The 18445-nt window shown below is 47.0% G+C and overlaps 3 protein-coding genes across 3 annotated transcripts; 1 reads left to right on the forward strand and 2 right to left on the reverse strand.

Annotated features, from left to right (window-relative positions):
- Positions 1-1297: 1297 nt before the first annotated feature.
- LOC131216759 (U-scoloptoxin(01)-Er1a) lies at positions 1298-3252 on the reverse strand. Its single transcript, XM_058211332.1, has 3 exons — positions 3184-3252; positions 1494-1688; positions 1298-1411 (listed from the first exon to the last, which is right to left on the reverse strand). Exons 1-3 carry the CDS (start codon positions 3250-3252, stop codon positions 1298-1300), a joined length of 378 nt encoding a protein of 125 aa, XP_058067315.1.
- An 8745-nt stretch (positions 3253-11997) lies between these two features.
- LOC131215588 (F-box/LRR-repeat protein 6) lies at positions 11998-17100 on the forward strand. Its single transcript, XM_058209980.1, has 9 exons — positions 11998-12806; positions 15004-15282; positions 15363-15573; positions 15660-15829; positions 15901-16041; positions 16112-16279; positions 16364-16596; positions 16666-16800; positions 16878-17100. The coding sequence occupies exons 1-9, from the start codon at positions 12297-12299 to the stop codon at positions 17098-17100; spliced, it is 2070 nt and encodes a 689-aa protein (XP_058065963.1). The 5' UTR covers positions 11998-12296.
- Positions 13456-14502, reverse strand: LOC131215277 (platelet glycoprotein Ib alpha chain-like). The gene is made up of 2 exons (XM_058209669.1): positions 14466-14502; positions 13456-14371 (listed from the first exon to the last, which is right to left on the reverse strand). The coding sequence occupies exons 1-2, from the start codon at positions 14470-14472 to the stop codon at positions 13515-13517; spliced, it is 864 nt and encodes a 287-aa protein (XP_058065652.1). The 5' UTR covers positions 14473-14502; the 3' UTR covers positions 13456-13514.
- Positions 17101-18445: the final 1345 nt, after the last annotated feature.

Genomic DNA, 18445 nt, shown 5'->3' on the forward strand with positions numbered 1-18445 from the left:
CCTAAGTTTATGCAATGCTGAATGCTAACTGAATGGGGAGCTTAAATTTGAAAACAGCAAAATTTATTTTTAACGTCATTAAGCGTGGAAATTTAAATACGGCCCGGTCCGTAGAATTCTGAGCGGGGCCTACCAGGCGTCCTCTGTCCTTCTGGAGGGCCTAAGGAGACTTTGCGAGCTGGTTCGTTGTCCAATTATTTTATATCTCCAATATGTTATATTTGTGTTTTCTACTTTTATATTTGTTTTTTCTACTTTTTAAAAGCAAATCAAAAGCAGCTTAAAAGCTTTTTAAATCCTGCAACGATAGATAATAGAAAATGTAGCATGATGCTTCAAGCCGGTAGCATTTGTCGGGCTATTGCTGGTGCTTTCATTTCTACGAATTATTGAGATGCAGCAATTCAAATTGATGGAAAAACGGATGAAATATTAGTTTTCAACATGGGATAATGTTGGAGAATAAAATATGGGAGTTTATGTTATTAGAAAAACCATAACTTTCCACAACGTGCTTTCTACGTGATTGAATGACATATACTCTTCCTATTTTTCTGTGGTTTATTTTATGGTTATCATAAGTCTCCGTAGCACATAAACTTAGGATTGAAATGAATTTTTATTTTTTTAGATAAATTCTGCTTCAGAAAACTACCAGAATGATCCTTACTTATGCAGGTTGCATACATTGTATGAGTTAACATTGAAAAGTACCACATTTCTTTCTTTGTAGGTTCGAATTTCCAAAGTTGAGCGAATTAGATTGTATTTGGAGTCGATTTGGAATCGCATAAAGTATTAGCGTAAATATCGATTCCATTGCAGATTAGGTTTAAAGTTAGTTAGTAGAATCAGCGCATAAGAAAATACTAAACTAAACTACTACACTAAAAAATAGTTCTCTTGACGAAACCTTTTCAATGTTTATTAATTCAAAATGCTCCTAATCTCTGTGAAACTGTCACTTACCTGCCACAAACCATCATTTGCACACATTCACATTTGACATTCTCAGAATCATTTATTCATTCTGGTTAATAGTTATAAATTATATTTACAAAAATAAAGCAAATAAACACAAAAGGAATCTCACGTTGCATCTAATTCGGCGGCTTAGCTGCAACACCTAACCCTAATTGACAGGAGTAGCGATAACTATCGGTAGAACGTCTTTCTTTTCTCCATCTTCCGGCTCCGCAGATTGGAGGGCCCATTAGTATGATCTGGTAGGATCTGGAACATGCTCTCGCCGTCGCCGAGCTGGTAGGATCTGCCGTCTTCACCGTCTCCGTGTGGCTTAACCGACAATCAAATTGCCCTCCACGTCCCGGTACAAATCGTCGTTGATGCTATACATTGCTTCCGACTCCGGGCAGTTCACGTTCGTCCACCAATCGCAAACACGATAGGCCTACGTAAGAGAGAGAAAGAAATTTCGAGAATAGATTAGTAACTGTCTGATGTCCGATGTGTTGGGTACGACAGATTGATACTTGATTGAACACGGTTCCATTGGGACAGAGGAAGGAGAACATGTAGCCGGTCGGCAAGCACCAGTGCCACACCTGGCACCTCGTCTCGATGTCCGCGTAGTAACCCGGCTGCCGATCCGAGCACCGGAAAGTCAACCCGGAAGGGATCTTATCGTACGCCGGATAGTCCACGTTTGGCTCGTAGCCGAAGATTTGCTGCGAAAAGGTACACGAAACGGAACAACCAATCAAAAAATGTTAAATAAGTTTATTAATCAGCGAATGGTGGCGTTACGTTGTATGTGGTAATTTTTGCCTTCAATTTGCATTGCTGTGCCTGTCAAAAGGCAGAAGAGTCCTGCCGAAGAAGCGGTTGATCGGAGCCAGGAGCGGTAACGCACCGGTAACAACCGCACGATGGCGATCGATCAATTATTCAATCGAGGGTGAGAGTAATTTTTCATCATCGCCAATCAATTTACAATCAAGCTTAATTATATGCTTCACTCGCCTGGTCAATGCTAATGGCGAGAAAGGAAATGCCTGTCCGCACTGCGAAGAAGATTCCCAATCGATTTCGGTACGGTTCCCAACGCAAACGCGATCGATTTGGTAAGCGAGTTATGCGGGGGGCTTTTGCAGGCAAAAATGTTAGGAAACGAATTCTCCCGACCCTAGCAAATGAGCCGCAAGTCATAAAACAAACCAGTCCGTTGGGAAAAATTAGTGCACGACAAAGTCCCGAGTCCAATCAGTGCGGATCAGTGGTCCAGGATCGGGAGATCATCCTAGTCGTGCGACTGTTGTTGGCCGATGTTTCAACCGATTACATAAACGGGAAGATGGCCGATGGTCGTGAGCATACCAGCACACTGTCTGTCGTCCGTCGCCATAAGCCTGGTAACATAAATACCCGCCCATACCGTGGCCATATGATTGGCTATCATCAGGCTGCCTGTCTGTCTGGTCGATGAGCGTCGTGTCTCCCGAGCACCGTGGTTCGGGTTTGGGCCTTTTTTACGATCATACTTCATCACGAGGACGGTTTGAACTTGAACGACTGTTCTCTGGACACTAATGATATGTTGGGTATTATGTTAAGTTCCCACCGCGCAATGGAGGGATGATTTGGCCTGGGAACTGCAAGCAAGGCTTAGACGTGACACCGTTAGACGACTATGTTTATACGCTTGTTTTAATTTAGATTTCATTCAATTTTTTTATGGCCGTCGGATTAATTATTTACATTTTTCGTCGCCCCTGGATTGTCGCAATGTTTACGGTGGGCAGTACCCGTGTTTTGGGCTATTTCGTGGTGTGACAATGACTGACGCAGCGATGATCGTAAAACGATATGGCACCCATTGTTGACTAGTAGACTTTTTTGACCAGGTTCGTCCGACCGTCTTTGGGTGATTTGCGTCAAATCAGCATCATTAGTCAAGAAACGGATAGTAGAAGGTGATAAAATAGTCTAATCCACTGTTGAATTGTAAATGTGGCAGAGGTGAGAAGATCACTCGTTAGTCAAATAGCAATTGTCCTTGTACGGTACGTAATATATTTGAAAATTATATTACTCTTGCAACATTTTGCCAAAATCGAGTGCCAAACCCAAACAAAAATTGAAAAAAAATATATATGTTTCAACTTTCAACGGTAGTATCGCTAGCTCCTGTTTGATTCTAAACAACTGATTAGTACTGCTTACCCCTTCCGTTTGATGATTATGGTACAGAAATACGCCAAATGCAACCAACAGAATCGTGTGCTTCCACATGGTGTTCCGGTGCGGCTGCGGCTCGTCGCTTAGTCGCTCGCGTAAGTCTTTCGATTCGGAGTCACGCGTTCGTACGCCTTGCGTCTGCCAATTTGGCAGGAGGAGCTGCACGGAACGGATATTCCCGATAGGCGGAGGGCAAAGCGCGTCCTCCTCCACACCGTACACAATAGATGCGTTTTGTTTGTTTTGGGATTATCGTTAGCTTGTTTTCACTGGCTTTCGGTGAAGAACTGGTGTTACCGCTTGCGGCTGCTATGAATATTTTCCTTCCTCTCAAGCACTGACAGCACGATGACCCGGACACATCCACGCACGCACATACACGCACACACACAAGCGGGTAGGCACAGGGCAAAGGCAACGGTTCGTTTATATTTTCCCAGCTTATGCAATAATCAAAGCGAGCCGCATAAAACATTCATTTTGGATCTCGCCTCGCGCATCTGTTATTCGCACTGTTAATTTATTTTCTCTCTTAATCCAAGAGCCGCAATTTCCGCAATTTATGCCCTACCCGGATAGCTGGATGCGTTCGTTTCGGAAGATGTTTAACCACGGAGATGTTGTGCACTGCGGCAACCGACGATCAGCAGTGGCGCCGAGATGATCTTCCGTTTTGCGAGCACGAATCGGGGCGCCGGTTCCCCGTTGTAAAACTCCCTTTCCGTTCACTTCCAAAATCACTTCGAAGTCACTTTAAAATTTGTCGAAGCAGTCCTGAAGGACAGGGTGCAGTCAACAACTCCAGAAGCTTCCAACCTCTCCAGCACCATGCGGCCATCCACGCGAAAAAGCCCGGCAGACACGCGCTTGCGTCGAGACAAACGAATCAAATGAAAACTAATGCCCAGTTGGGCGCCACTTTATAGTGAAGCCACCCCACCTCGGAGTGCAAGAGATGCACACCGCCCCGGCGTGAGTAAACCGTTTTGTGAACGCACAACGAGCGTTCGGTGGCGCGCTCTTTTCTGCCTTCGGTGCGTGCCACTTGAAGTAATGCGATTTTTGTTTCGATATTGCCACCGCCACCGCTGCTTGTGTGGATCGGAAAATGGGAAATATTCTCCCACCTCCCACCGGGTGGTTAGTATCCGCGGTCCGTGGTGGCGGTGGCCAAAGCCCCGAGTTGGGCGAGCAATTAGATAATTATCTGGCAAACCTTCTAGCAAACCGGTGTGAACGTTTCTTAAGCCCTTCCGGCAGCTTTCCGGGGGCCTATGGGTCCCACTAATTGATTCGCGCCGTTTGGGATATGTTCTACTTCCGGAGCTTCAATTCATGGAGAGCATTTTTTGTTCGTTTCAAAGTCACTGGCGACTGGCCATAGTTTTCCGTTTGGCGTTTGTGCGTGAATGATCATACGATCGGACCAGTACGCCCCTTTAAAATTGAGAAAAATGATTATAATTATATCACGCCCGGTTTAAGCGCCATTTTGGGAAAGCGAAGAGTTTTGTAATGAAAACTTCCACACAGTAAAGCGCCCGTCAACGTCCCAACGTGATCATACGATTCACCTTGGCCGGAATACCCAGCTCCCAGCTCGGTGGTGCTCCCATAAATCTGTAGATCCATAATTCCGTGCGCAGTCAAGTGTAGTGCTCGATTTATGGCCGATAGCCCTCAGTGTCTGAGAGCCGGCCGGCCACCCAGGCGAGATTCACTTCCCATCAGAACCACGCTGTCCATTGAGTTGGAAGATCTGTTCCCGCCGGCAGGAAACGATGGCTAATGACACGCTTCACATAGCAGCAGCCGATCCTCACGGGGTGGCTCCGTGTGGCGATTGAAGAACCTATGCCGATACTTTATGATACCCGCGCGATGGAACTTGTGGGAAAAACGCACCACTGGAAGGTCTCAGTGCCGTGAGCCGTTTGACCTTTCACTCATAATTTGTCGATGAAGACATATGTCGCAGTACCTAGCAGTCCGCAGAAAGTGTCCAAATCATTGTCCGTATCATTCTCCCAAAAATGGGAAACGCCTGGCTACTCGGTGTAGAACTCGGCAGATTGGTTGCAGACATGGGTCCCAGACCCACTGTCGCCGGTTATCCGGTTGCGCAAAAGTGGATTTGAGACGGTCACCGTATTCCGTGGGCCACAATGGGCACTGCTCCGGTGAGGCTCCAGTGAGGCTCCGGTGTGGCCATCGAGCCGTGTCTGGGATGTTGGCCTTTCGCGACGCGACGCCTCTTTGTTTACCGCCATCGGTGGGGCCGGCTGGTCGGGTTTACGAAATCATCCAACATGCGCCCAGAAGGTGTCGATCGCTCTACATCGTTGTCGTCGCTCTGAAGATGCTCTCAGCCTTCCGACGATTGCTTCACCGGCCCTGGGAAGATTGGCCGACCAGAAGAACCGAACGTGGTTCTGTACGGGTGGCTAATTAAAAGATCTACCCATTCGAATGTATGTATTGTAAAATCGATCGTTGATATTGAAAACCCACACGTTTATGTGTTGTGTCCCATTTAATGATTTAATGTCTACCGATTATCTAATTATCAATCGCTTTCTGCGAAGCTCGCAGTTCCGAAATCGGTTCACATCGCTGCCTTTGCATTGTGGGGTTTAATGTTTGGCGTTCCTCAAATAATTGGACCTAGGCCTAGCCGTGGGCCACCTGTAGTGCCGTCCGCAAGGAAACACCACAATGCCACATGAAGATGTGCCGAGATGAGCATGCATAAATTTACGTTACGCGAGTCGGGCCATGAATTTGTTTTTATTCACGTTCGCTCATTGTTAAACTCGTCCATCGACAACATTCGCCCAAACCATTACCCAATCTCTCCGTTCGGACGCCGGACTACAGCAGCGAGGCGGAGTAGTTGCGCCGATCGATCGGTGGCCATGGGCCCTGTGCCGTGACTAATGCAACTGCAAAACGCAAAAATTAGCCCCAAAAACAAAGCTCCCCGAAGTACGCATCCTCCACGAGGGGTTGCTGGCCGCTTACCGCGTGACCGGCCGTCCTTTCCTTCACCGCAGGCCTCCCGTGTACACGTTTCGCAATTAAAACAAAATGGCAAATTCGTTGCAATTCTTCTTAAAACTTTATTGCATCCCATCGTCTGCGTCGTCGTCGCGCTGAAAATGCTATTGTTTGCAGTTCTGCAACCAGATGCACCGGATCTAATTCTTCACTGTCCCGACCCGGTGCTCCGGTTGTGGGTTTTTGTGTAAGGTTTCAGCGCTGCTGGCTTCAACTTTGGGCTCCTCACAGTCTTATGTAACGCCCGTTTTTTTGCATTTCAAAAAGCACACAACGCCTATCGCAGGGCAAATTGTCGATCATTGTCATCAAAATTGTTTGAAACTATGAAGAAGATCCTGGCTGGATTCGTGATTTTTTTTTGTAAGGATGATCTCAAATATTTTTCCCTCTCTGCTAAATAGATTGTGGAGTCAAACGAACTACTATAATGATGGAATATTGATGCTAGCGGTCTAGCGGTCTGTCTTTTAACAAACCAGACTTCTAGCTTCAGCCATGGTTCTCGCTCTCTCAAGACATGGAACGGACTTAAAGCACTTAACGGTTCATTTGTGCGCCCAATAATGCGCCATTTTCTAGTCTCGCGCTAAGGTCATTCACCAAGTCAAACTGGCCAACAACTGCACCGCAAGACATAGCCAGGTTGGGCACAAGCCGACGGGGGTAGCTACCGTTTCTCGATTTCACACCAATTAATAAACCAACAGATACCCGGGATTGGGCCCCGACGCTGCCGTTGATAACAATGAACACCTTCGCAATGGGCAATTCCGCACCGCGTGGCCGCCTGGAAAAAGCGCGGAAAACCGAGGGATTCGGACTCGTGTGCGAACAGTACCTAGTACCTCATACGATTGTCATAACTGGCGTGCGGGTGAGTGAGTTTGCGTAGCTGATAGACATTAGCGCCATTATTTACACGAGACGGTAGCATAATTCTTCCCAGCCACCGGCAACCGCTGCTTGTTGGGGCTGATATATGAGGGCTCCGTAGAACGGAAAAACCAACGCCGCCGCCGCTGTATAGCCACTAACCTCCAGAAGGTGCGTTGCTTGGCGGAAATTTTTGGCTACAAGAAGAAGCTGGCCGTTGGCACGCACAATTGATGCATCGCCGCGCCAACGGCAAGTAGCCGGATGCGGATGCTAATTGACACACCCGGCTGTCGGAGATGAGCGACCGATGGGACGAGATAGGCAAACGAATGCCTGTCGTTGACGCTCACATTAGCGTGCCCATTCGTTTCCTCTTTGTTTTTGTGTGGACAACGTGGAATTGGGAAATTTTCGGGGTGGTTCCGGTCGGTGGTAGTGAATTTAATTGTAGACCCTTGGGGTTGCTGCAATGCAAATAAATTACCACCGTACAAAGAAAAAGGGTTGCAATTGAATACATCTCAGCACGGGATTTATCAACGGTTTGTATTTGAAATGTGTTAATTTCGTCCAAAATTGACGTAATTTGTCTAACCGACGCACCGGTGTTCCTATAAAGCCATCAAAGATGGTAAGCATGAAAAAACGGCGCCCGATTCTTACTCAACTACAAAATTGCTATCTAAAATTGGTCACCACCCCAATTTGGGACTGTTTTCGATCCCATGTTTTCTGCGTTTTCCCGCACCGCTGCCAGCGCCAGTGAAGCAACCGCGTCCAGAGACCTAATGGTGCCATAAGAGGGCGAAAAATGAGAGAGCAAAAAATATCGATTGTTCGATCAGCTCAAGTTGGGTTCGGGCCGAAAGAAAAACACCATTACCGCAATGGCAACATGGGTCTTCAGCCGACCAAACGACAACACGACATACGAGGGTCGCCCGAAACGTTCGTGTTGAGTGTGGTGCCACGTGGTCTTTGTGGGCGATTCCCATTTGCCCGAGACGACCACCAGTCGATCGATTCGAGAGGTTCGAACGGTGGGATGCGCCAGGCTTTCCCACCGGAGGGCAGACGGCAGACGAGTGGGATCGGTTAAATAATCTGTTTTCCGCTGGCTTACCGTGTGAGGCAACCGTTTGGCCGGGTCCGCGTTTCAAATCGTGGATCGTTTAAGATCGCATCTCGCTTCGTAGAGACCTGGTTAAGATTGCTGCGAATCATATCTCTGGGAGTGATGTAGGGCCATTAGCGCCAGAGACAAATGGGGTCCAATTCAGATTCATACTTAATAAAGTCTCATCCACCCACCGGCAGTTTTCCGACCAGACGCCGAAAAAACGAATCAAAGAAGGAAACAAAACGACCCCCGTGACTGCGCACTGCTCCGACTGCAGCGCCACATTTCCCAGGGGGGGCCTCTCAAGGCTTTGCAGCGTATTGGGAAACGCGGCAAAGTGCCCCAAAGCACGAGAACCGCCGAAATATCGGTTTCCCCTGTCGCCGAAATGGAAAACCATCGTCCATCGGGCGCCACGTACATTCTGATCATGTCTGGAGCTCGGTTGCCCCTCCGTATCTTAATTGAATTTATCTCGCTCACCCATCACCCCCGGGGGTTCAAGTGTGAGAAGTTCGCGAAACGAAGAAACGCGCTCAGGCCCGCGAACGTACAACAATCCCGCGGCTCGCCGGCGAACAACAATTTGCCACAATGAAAGTGTCATTTCACGCCACGCTGAACCGGTTGCGAGTGAGCCCGGCGGATGATTTACCGACTGCTCGAATCGAGCATCATCCGCCTGCGGTAGTAGTAGGTAGTAACACGCTTTGGAGCACGGAGTCGTTCGAGCGAGAAGATTGCTCTCTGATAGGGCCAAAGCGGTTGATCCGCCGATAAACGCTAAGTGGAATATGCGTACAAAGTAGACAAGTTTCGATGGGTTTTGGCGCCCACTACGCACTCAATAGGTCGTGTTGCGGCCATTCGAACGATCGCTTCGATTGTATGCATATTCAAATTTGATCACAAGATAGTGGTTGTTTTTGGTAATGGACTCGTTATTTGGTAATGCAATTCGTTACGATTCAAACTAGTATATTTATTGACTTGCGAAATGGCGATATGTGGTCATTCTGGAACCATGCAAAAAAATGGTGTCCACTTTTCTACACTTTACTAGTGGGCTCTTTCAATAACTTTATTTCAAACTTTATTGAAATTGTTTTCTTCTTAAACAAACCAAATAATCGCAGCTGATTGGGATATCCTTTCTCCGTTGTTTTGTTTTTGAAGTAACTCGCCACAACCAAAGCTCACCGAAAGCTTGCGGAAAGCTCACCAAAAGTTCACCGAAAGCTCAGCGTGAGAAATTGAGAAATTTCGAATTCATAATGATAGCCTCACACGTTTTTCAGACTGAGGCTAAGATAAAACGCTGAATCTTTTATCGAATCGTAGATGAGGAATCAATTAGTTTTGCAAAAGAAATAATATCCATTGTTTAATAATATTAAACAAGTGTTTATCGTTAAGTTAACAAGTGTTAAGTATAAGTACAATATAATATAATATTCAGAAGTAAGAAAGTAAGTAAGTAGGTAAGTTTGAGAAAAAAATGCAGTTGGGCGTACAACAGCAATTTCAAACGCATCGAATCGAATTTCCCTTTTTCACTCGTGAGAATTTGGTCTCAAAAGGGAATTTGAGTAAGAATTTTAACTTAGGAAGGGAATTTCGCTTCGGGAAACCGAAGAAAACAGGCAAAAAACAGAGCTTGGGAACGCCAAAGGGAAATAGGGGAAAGGAATAGGGGACATAAGGGAAATAGGAAGTCAAAAATACAGATTTTCAGAAAATTTGAATTTAGGATAAACTAGCAGACCCGTTAGTATAAAAATAAATAAATAAATACCTTGAATGTCGGATAGATAGTCTGTCTTTGAATGCAACAGGAACCAACAATTTCGTACTCGTTACAATAAAAGGAGATGATGTTATTCCAAAACTTTGGGATACACAATATTTTTAGTTTGGTTGTTGCGACGTATAAACAACGCCCATGAGCAAAACAGGGAGTTTCTAGAATTATTCCACAAATATTAAACGATTGACCATTTGTTTATGGTCATGGCGAAAGCAAGTCGTACTGGAAATTGCAGTCTTCTGAATTGAAACGGTCCATCAAAAAAAATTTCCAGTAAGAAGGGTTGCCTCGATCACATTGTTCATTAAGGTTTTAACTGTTAATCAGATTTTAAATATTAATTAATTAAATTATTTCAGATTCACTTTCGTGGCGCAAAATATAAAAATAACTGCGAAATTTATATTTCATTCAATTTGAATTTGACGTTCGAGCACTTGGTTAGGTTAGTCATCAGGTTCAGGTTCGAAGGCTCAAAGTTACGTTGAACCGTGTTGAGATTCTCAGAGAAACAGAGAGAGCCAGAAATCTTCAGAAAGTGCAGAATCTAAAAAACTAAAATTCGAACAAGAAGGAATATTTTGTGTCTACAATAAAGAAATAAACAATAATAACGGTCGTGACCGGAAGTGCAGGTTCGTTGTGTTTTGTGGCATTTCGTTATTTGTTATATTGTGTATTTTATTCGAGTTCGAAGGTTTCGAGCATGAGCATCGAGTGAGAGAAGAGGTTTGTTTTGAGGCTCGTCTCGTCACGTACACAATTTTGTGCTGCGCACAATTAAGGCGTTTGCAAGGTTGTGAGGCTGATTGAATTGTTCCACAAGGCATCGGAATTCAACAAAATAGTGTTGAACGAGTAAACGATAAGGTGCGCGTTTGGGATCGCTGGAATGAGGAATGAAATTTGGTGAAAAAAAGTGTCAAACTACCGCTTGTTTCAAGATTGATATGTGAAGAAAGTGAGAGAGAGCGTGCGTTGGTGTGTGTTTGCGCTGGCTATCGGAAAGCGAGATGCGTTTGTGTGAGCGGCAATGTTTATCGCGCGAGTGAAGAGAGCGCCTCGGTTGGTGCAGTAGCCGAAAAAGGGGTTAATTTGACGGTTGCATTTTTGTCTTCTTTCAAACGGAGGAGGAAATAAAATTCAACGTGGCGTGGTGGCCTATTTTGTGACTTCCGTGTGTCACTTGTGCGAAGCGCGTAAGGTGCGGGGCCACGGGGAGCGTAGTGAATTGTGCGTGGCTGTGGTTTGCGCGGTTCGGGAGCAGCTCCTCGTTGGACGCCAGAATCTCGGCCGAGGAATGCGCTGAGAGGAGGGAGGGCAGCCAAGAGTCGTCCTTCGGGGTGGAAATTTTCTTGTTTACAATTTATGACACCAGCAGGAAAAGCGGGCGGAGAGGACAGGTGAGAGAGCGCGCTTGGTCCGTTTTCGCGCGATCTCGAGAGAGAGAGTGAAGTGAAGTTCTCACGAACACCAACAATCCGTGTGAGCGAGTGAAAACGTGTGCGTGAGAGAAACCGACGAAATTTCCCTTCGTTCCTCTCCCGTTCTCTCGATCAGCCAGCCAACCCAATCGGTCGATTGTCTATAAACAGTGCCATTTATTTATTTATCATTTATTTTGCTTCCGACGAAAACTTGAGTCCTTTTTCGGCTCAACATTATCTTCTCCCATTGACGGAATGCTGGAGAATAAGTGAAAGTTGCGCGTCGAAAGATCTGTTGATTCTCGTTGTGGACTTTGTGAAAACTCAACGGTGAAACCGGATGTGCCGTTTAATACGTGTTTAATCATTTTGTGGCCCTATCCGAACTCCTGGCACGACGAAGTGTGGATTTAGAGAGGCGCGCGAAACTGGTGGTCACCAAAAGGTCGAAGGACCGGTACACAGCTTCCCCAGCACCGGAAATATCTTGAAAGTTGCCATCACCGCGCAGCAAAAAGTGAGCTACGGAAGGTGTGGAAACGCGAAAACTCAGCTGGTTGTTGCCAGGCAAAAACAGCAGGCAATGAAAATGCATCGCTGGCAAGAAGTGGCCTGGTGCCGGAAAGTGATGGGCGAAATACGGTGACTGACTGTGTGAGTGCACGTTTAATTTTGTGTGAATTATTTTCGAGTTTTTAAACACGTCCAACTAAAACTTCAAAGCGGTTTCGAGAGCTGCATTGGCCATTGTTAGAGTCTTTGTATCGGGCCTAAAAGGAATCAGAGTGACCAGTGACATTCCCACGATATGGAAACGCTAGCGGAAACGAGTCTCCCGGCTGGGTTGCGCCGCCCGGAACATCCCCTTTTGCCAACGTCCCCGGACGGTGAGCAATCGCCCCGAAACATTATCGGCACCAGCCCGGGAGGGAGCAGCGGAGCTGGCCACCACCTGCTTGAGGATCACTCACAGTCGTCGCAGGACGATAGTGGAAGTGTGGTGAGCCCAGCGGCCGATGCGGAAGAAACGATCGAGAACATCGAGAAGGAGTTGAGTGAATCGTGTGCCGACACGGATTCACAGTCCAACCCGGGGCCGCACCAAACGCGCCAGGATGATCCGGGAGCGGACCAGCCAGACACTCGATCGTTGGCCGCAAAACCGGAGCTGCCGCCTGTAGCGAATGGTGCTGGGACCGCTCTTCCCAAGGCCATTTCCGGCGGCAAACCGATCGCCATGCGCGAATTTGACCGGAAAATGAACAAGTCGCGGGGGCGACCGAAACGGAAAGGCATGGTGGCCATGTATCAAAGTGAGGTAAGCGTCGTTGGCCCTGGAGTACCTGGGTTGCATCACAGCGTGAAACTAATGAATCTTGAGCATCTTCGGAACCTCGTTGGGGCACCATTTCTTAGGCCATAACTTCATCGTAATCTGAAAAGAGTTGGTCAAATTCGAAATATTCTTTAAAAAGGGGTTAAAGGGGGCTTTGATAAATCATCTATCCTCACCGAAATCTTCAGTCCGTTTCAAATAACGCACGTATTTGTGAAGCAAACTTTACAAAGCCTGCTCAGTTGTTGCAACCGTATCCTGTTTCTTAGGCACATTAGCTCAAATGCTCTAGAATCAAGAATGAAACAGTGGAATCTACTCAATGGCTGCAATTTATGTTTAATCGTGTCTGTAAAAGCATGATCAAGTGATCAAAAAGTTATCATTTGCAACAATGTAATGCGTCAGAACACTTCACCGCCGTTGAACCATTGCCGTGGATCGAAAAATCTAAGGTGTATGACATTGAGGAATAGGTGTGATGTTGAAAAAAAGAATATATATCAAAAATAGCATAATTTGTCTATAATATCATGCTTTGGTGTGAGCATAAAGACTGCAGCGCTTTTATAAAAATATAACGTTTTACTCTATCGATTCGTCTTGGTGATCAGATCGAAGCAAGCTTCCAATGGTTGCTGTCCGGTCCTCTTTTTGCTTGATGTACTTATTATAGTTTGGGTTTGATGACTAACTATTAACGTTCCACTTCTTGAGTAATGGTGGCACGGTACCGCTGTCATCGCCTATGCTATCAGAAAGTACGCTGGGTGCTGGAGGAATCACGGGGCAAGTGCACTGACAGTTCCAGTGGTAATCGCATCGCTTCTGCTTGTCATTCCAGTACAGATTGGTGGGACACTTGAACTGCTGAACGCAACCCTCAGAGCATCCCAAATACTTGGTGCAATCCATCGGATCTGCCCAGTAGCTTGGCTTTTCTGCACCAAACTGTGGACAGTGTGGGTCCACGGGTGGCGTTGGCGTGGTCACTGCAGGAAACTCTGTCGAAGATTTATCAGGGGTCGATGTTGCTTCTGGCGTTGGATTTGATGTTGGTGGGTCGGTCACAGGAGGTTCCTCAGTTGTCGGTGATGGAAGCTCTGTAGAAGCGGCTGTCGTAGGTTGTTCTGTTGTCGGAGAAGGCGATGGTTCTTCTGTCACTACCGGCGGTCGGGCGGTGGTCGATGTTGAGCCCGGGGGGTTCGTAGAAGGATTCGTAGAAGGACCTTCTGATGTCGGCGCAGGTGTTGGCGGGTCTGTCTGTATTGGAGAGCCCGTTGTTGTCGTTGAAGGGGCGCACTGAGCATTCTCCGGATAGTCACACACATCGATCTTGCTGTTGAAGTGCAATCCGGCGGGACAATCGAACTCGTACGCATCCTGCTGCCGACATTCGTAGAACTTGCTACAGTTTGTCGGATGCACAAAGTACACCGGGATCGGTCTGTTAGGAGCCGTACAATTGGGGTGATTCGGAATCATCGCTCCACTCCGTGCACCAACCGCCGCCACAACGCCCAGGGTGAGCATAGTTCCGACTAAGCCTAAAGCAAACAATTGGATTTAACCAGTTTTCACTTTCGTACTGGTGCCTGTTGCTGCTCCCGGTGGCGTCTTTTGTCAGCCACCTAATCTTACCTTTCATACTGCAATAGGTGACGACTCGTTCGCTGTAGCACTAGTAGAACTGGTATCAAGAGAAGCCCGAAGCATAGATTTTTATACTTGCGACCGCCGGTGAAGTGTAGCGAGTAATCTCTACTGGCCAGTGTAATTCCCCGTTTTCAGCTTATCGCCCGACCGATGAGTCGTAGTAGAAGGATAATATCGCTGAGTGAAGTTGTAAGTGATCCTCAGATGTGACGCCACGGAATGCTTGAGAACTACGCAGGTGTTACGTACTGCACTTGAAATGCAACTGCATTGATTTGGCGTCACCCGAAGAGGACCCGTTGATTTAGTGTCATAACACACTCGATGTCGTATTTAAAGTCGATCGATTGGGATTGAGTCCAGTTCTCAATCCAGTTACAGTTTGGTGATTAGAAAGATTCAAAAGTACTTGAAAGAAGTGCTTTGCTGGTGAAGCAACCTTGACGCTTATTCTGGTCCCCTCCATGTTTTATACGTTCAACTCCAGAACGCTTGTCTACATCAATTCACCTCTACTTTTCAGATAAGTGAAAACAAAATCGGCATTAAGCTGTGTATAAAGAAAGCATCTGATGCAACAGTACAACAACCAAAGAAACCGAGCCGCAAGCGTGCCCGTAAACCCAGGAGCCTTAACGAGGATAGTTCGGACGAGACGTCACCGGAGAAGCGCAACCGGCGGACCGAGAAACCGCGCAAAACAAACAACAACACGGAGAAGCGCGGTGCCGAGGAGGACTTCAAGCCGCCCGAAGACCAGAGCGTCTGGGCCAACCGACTACCGGAGCACGTGTTGCATATGGTAATGAAACTGCGCCTTACACGACGTTTGCACTGAACATGGCATTGGTAATGGAGTCCGTTCCTTCCTTTCCCTTGCAGATCTTTAAAAATATCGTACAGGAAGAGGGCAGCGTACCGGCCATGATACGATTGTCGCGCGTCTGCTCGGCGTGGTACAAAGTGGCTCAGTCGCCATCGCTGTGGCGAACCGTGGATCTCGGGACGTGGACGAAGGATCGGTTCAAGACGGAGCCGAAGCTCAAGTGGCTGATCGAGAACCGACTAAAGCACGCCACCGAAGTGGGGCTCGGTAAGACCGGAATGCAATGTCTCGTGAGGGCCCTCTACATGCGAATATGTTTTTAATGCCGTTTTCTTCTTCCCGCCGTTCACCAGGAAATTGGAAAATTACAAACGTGCAATGTGTGCTGGATAAGCTGGTAGAGTTTGCGCCCAATCTGGTCGGCATTACGCTTACCGGCTGGAAGGCTCTGACATCCGACCACCTGCTGTTTCTGGTGCAACACTTTAAAAGATTAGAAAGCATCGATCTCAGCTCGATCAATGTAAGTTCTGGTTCGAATTCGAGAGGATTCAAGCACCTTAAACTCAATCACCACCATCCACTCTTCCACAGGCTGAGGTAAATGCCAATAAAACGGCCGTTGGCCAAACGTCGCTGTGCAATGCCATTACGGAGATGGGGAGCCGGCTTACCCATCTGCATCTGGCCCACAACCGACTCAGTGGAATCCCTCAAATCGTCAAAGGCCTCTCGGTGAGACTATCGAACCTGTCGAAATGGTGACAGAGAATATTTATTTCCCCTCTCGTTTTTCCGCCTCCAGACGCACTGTCCGAATCTGGTGCTGCTAGATATGTCCAACGTTAGCACAGTTGCCATCTCTCACGGTATCCTCCATATCGAGCAGCTTCAGCACGGCTGCCAGAAGCTTAAAGTACTCCGAATAACGAACTCGCACATCAATCTGAGCATGGCGACGCTCCAAGAACAGGTAGGAGATAGAATGTTTCAAATTGAAAAAATTGCCCCATTCGCGAGGGTATTTTTCCTTTATTTATTTTGATTTATCCTCCAGATGGAATCGCCCGGCTTTCCAGCCTTGGAGGAGCTATCCGTCGCATCGCTCTCGGACGAATCCCGGTTGTTTAACGACGAGTTTCTGCAACGCATCCTGAAAACCAGCACCCAGCTGAAGCTGCTTGACGTCCGAGGATGTTCCCGCCTTACGCACGACAGTCTCATTCGGCTGCCGACCTGGGACCTGAAGCACCTCTTTCTGTCCGGCTGCTCGCTCACGAGGGACACGAGGTGCGCACTCGGCAATCGTAGGTGGTTTTGTACAACTAAAAACTTGAACACTACTCACTATCTTTATAGTTCCGGCCTGGAGTTGATTGCCTCGAAGTGGGCCCACAGTTTGATCGAGTTCGATCTGGCGTGGGCCAACGCCACCAAGCCACTCGACGATGCGCTCAAAGCTCTCGCCGATAAGGGCTCGGAATCGCCTTTGAAGTGAGTGATTTGAAGGTTTGGGGCCGTATTTGGTTACTTCTGTTAGCTAACGAACCATTATTCCACCCTTTTCCCAGTCATCTGAACCTGTGCGGTTCATCGGTTTCATTGGAGGCAGTGAAGGAGGTCCTCGCCAACTGTCCGCACATCAACTCGATCAACCTTGCCTCCTGTCGCGGTCTTCCACGCGGCGTGAAACGGCTGCTGCAGGGCGCGCAAGAGATTGCCGAACTGCGGGAGAATCTCGGCGTCACGCTCAAGCGCCCGCCGCCACGAACGACGTCTCCGAGAGACGATTGAAAGGGCGCGGCATCCAGTTGCACATATTACAAAAAGACTATTGTGTGATAAACTAGAAATAGCGTTGAATCGAGACAAAAAACGTAAACGTCTGTTTACGACGACAAACATACACAGCCAACGGGTGCGCAACGCTGTGAAGCAAGTCCCTTCCCTGGCAAAAAGCTTTTACCCCGATGATGAGCGCGGGTTCATAGCATCGGGATAGTTTGCATTTCCGTACTTTTTTACAGGGCTTGGTTCTACTTTTAGTTTCGTGGTCGAAGTGATCAATCCTTACGTTCTCCTTGTTCTCCGTGGGCGTAGGTTTTGCGGTAGACTAAACAAAAGTCTACCGAAACAAGAAAACCATTAAATTCGCAACCATCCGTCCACTGGGAACAAAATGGAGGGGTAGATGATTACGTCCGCCTTTAACTGGTGTACCACCTTTCTTTCCAAACTGTTGTTTTTTTTTTGATGATTTTCCACTCAAAAGATCTCACTCTGTACCTAAATTTTAAACTAGCAATGCGAACTCTATCCGGCGTCCTTCGTCATTGCAATCAAAAGCAAGAGGGAAACGAACTCGTATCTCAACCTTCCTCCGTAAGGATCGTTTTATTTCGTTTAATTATTGTCGTTTTCGGTTTAATGTTTAGGGAGCTTCACGAGGCGCAGGTTTTATCAAAAGCACCGTGGCTTACGCGATGCTCTTGAACGACACTTCAATTAATTTCGCTCATGGAATTTGCCGTGTGGTGTACATACAGCAACTAAGGGTTTTGTTACAAAAGATGTCAAAACTAATTCCGTATTTTGTTTTAAAATGTATCAACCTTTAACTGTGTGCTGTCTAGAGCAATAATCGTTTGTTACTGTTTTGTGCTGCCATTACACGCAACAACAGCAGGATCAGAACACAAAAGTGGCATTAGCTTTCTGTGAACCAGCCGGTTTCGGTTCCGAGTGCTTCGAGTGAACGTCGTTACACTGTTTTGTATAAAGTGCACCGTAGTTTAACCTTTAAAATACAAAACAAAAATGTTGCAATAATTTTTCCTGTGAATTAGTGATTAGCAAATATCAGTAAAAAGAAACACCGAACGCAAATCACGTTTCACCGTTGTTTTATAGCAGTTAACAAAGAGAAGCGGACGTTGATCGACAAGGTTTCGGTTTTCGGGCCGCCGGTGCGTGTGTGCAGTAGTTTGTTTATCAAATCCAATCTTAGATCCAGCCGATAGCCGATAAGAGATAAGCCTGTTATTCAAACGACAAAAACATAATTTTCATCAACAACAAGGCGCCGCCGCTGGCATGCAGTTTTGTGCCCGCGAATAGAGAGGGGAGTGAATGGAGTGAA

This window comes from Anopheles bellator, chromosome 1, assembly GCF_943735745.2.
Source record: "Anopheles bellator chromosome 1, idAnoBellAS_SP24_06.2, whole genome shotgun sequence".
NCBI classification, from domain to species: Eukaryota; Metazoa; Arthropoda; class Insecta; order Diptera; family Culicidae; genus Anopheles; species Anopheles bellator.

What these genes read in the sequence shown, in the direction of transcription:
- LOC131215588 (XM_058209980.1), top strand. Translation starts at nt 12,297, where the DNA reads ATGGAAACGCTAGCGGAAACGAGTCTCCCGGCTGGGTTGCGCCGCCCG. An exon ending in TGGCGACGCTCCAAGAACAG is followed by an intron (nt 16,280 to 16,363) that starts GTAGGAGATAGA and finishes TTTATCCTCCAG; the next exon opens with ATGGAATCGCCCGGCTTTCC. An exon ending in GGCTCGGAATCGCCTTTGAA is followed by an intron (nt 16,801 to 16,877) that starts GTGAGTGATTTG and finishes CCCTTTTCCCAG; the next exon opens with TCATCTGAACCTGTGCGGTT.
- LOC131216759 (XM_058211332.1), bottom strand. Translation starts at nt 3,252, where the DNA reads ATGTGGAAGCACACGATTCTGTTGGTTGCATTTGGCGTATTTCTGTAC. An exon ending in ATAATCATCAAACGGAAGGG is followed by an intron (nt 1,689 to 3,183) that starts GTAAGCAGTACT and finishes ACCTTTTCGCAG; the next exon opens with CAAATCTTCGGCTACGAGCC. An exon ending in ATGGAACCGTGTTCAATCAA is followed by an intron (nt 1,412 to 1,493) that starts GTATCAATCTGT and finishes TCTCTTACGTAG; the next exon opens with GCCTATCGTGTTTGCGATTG.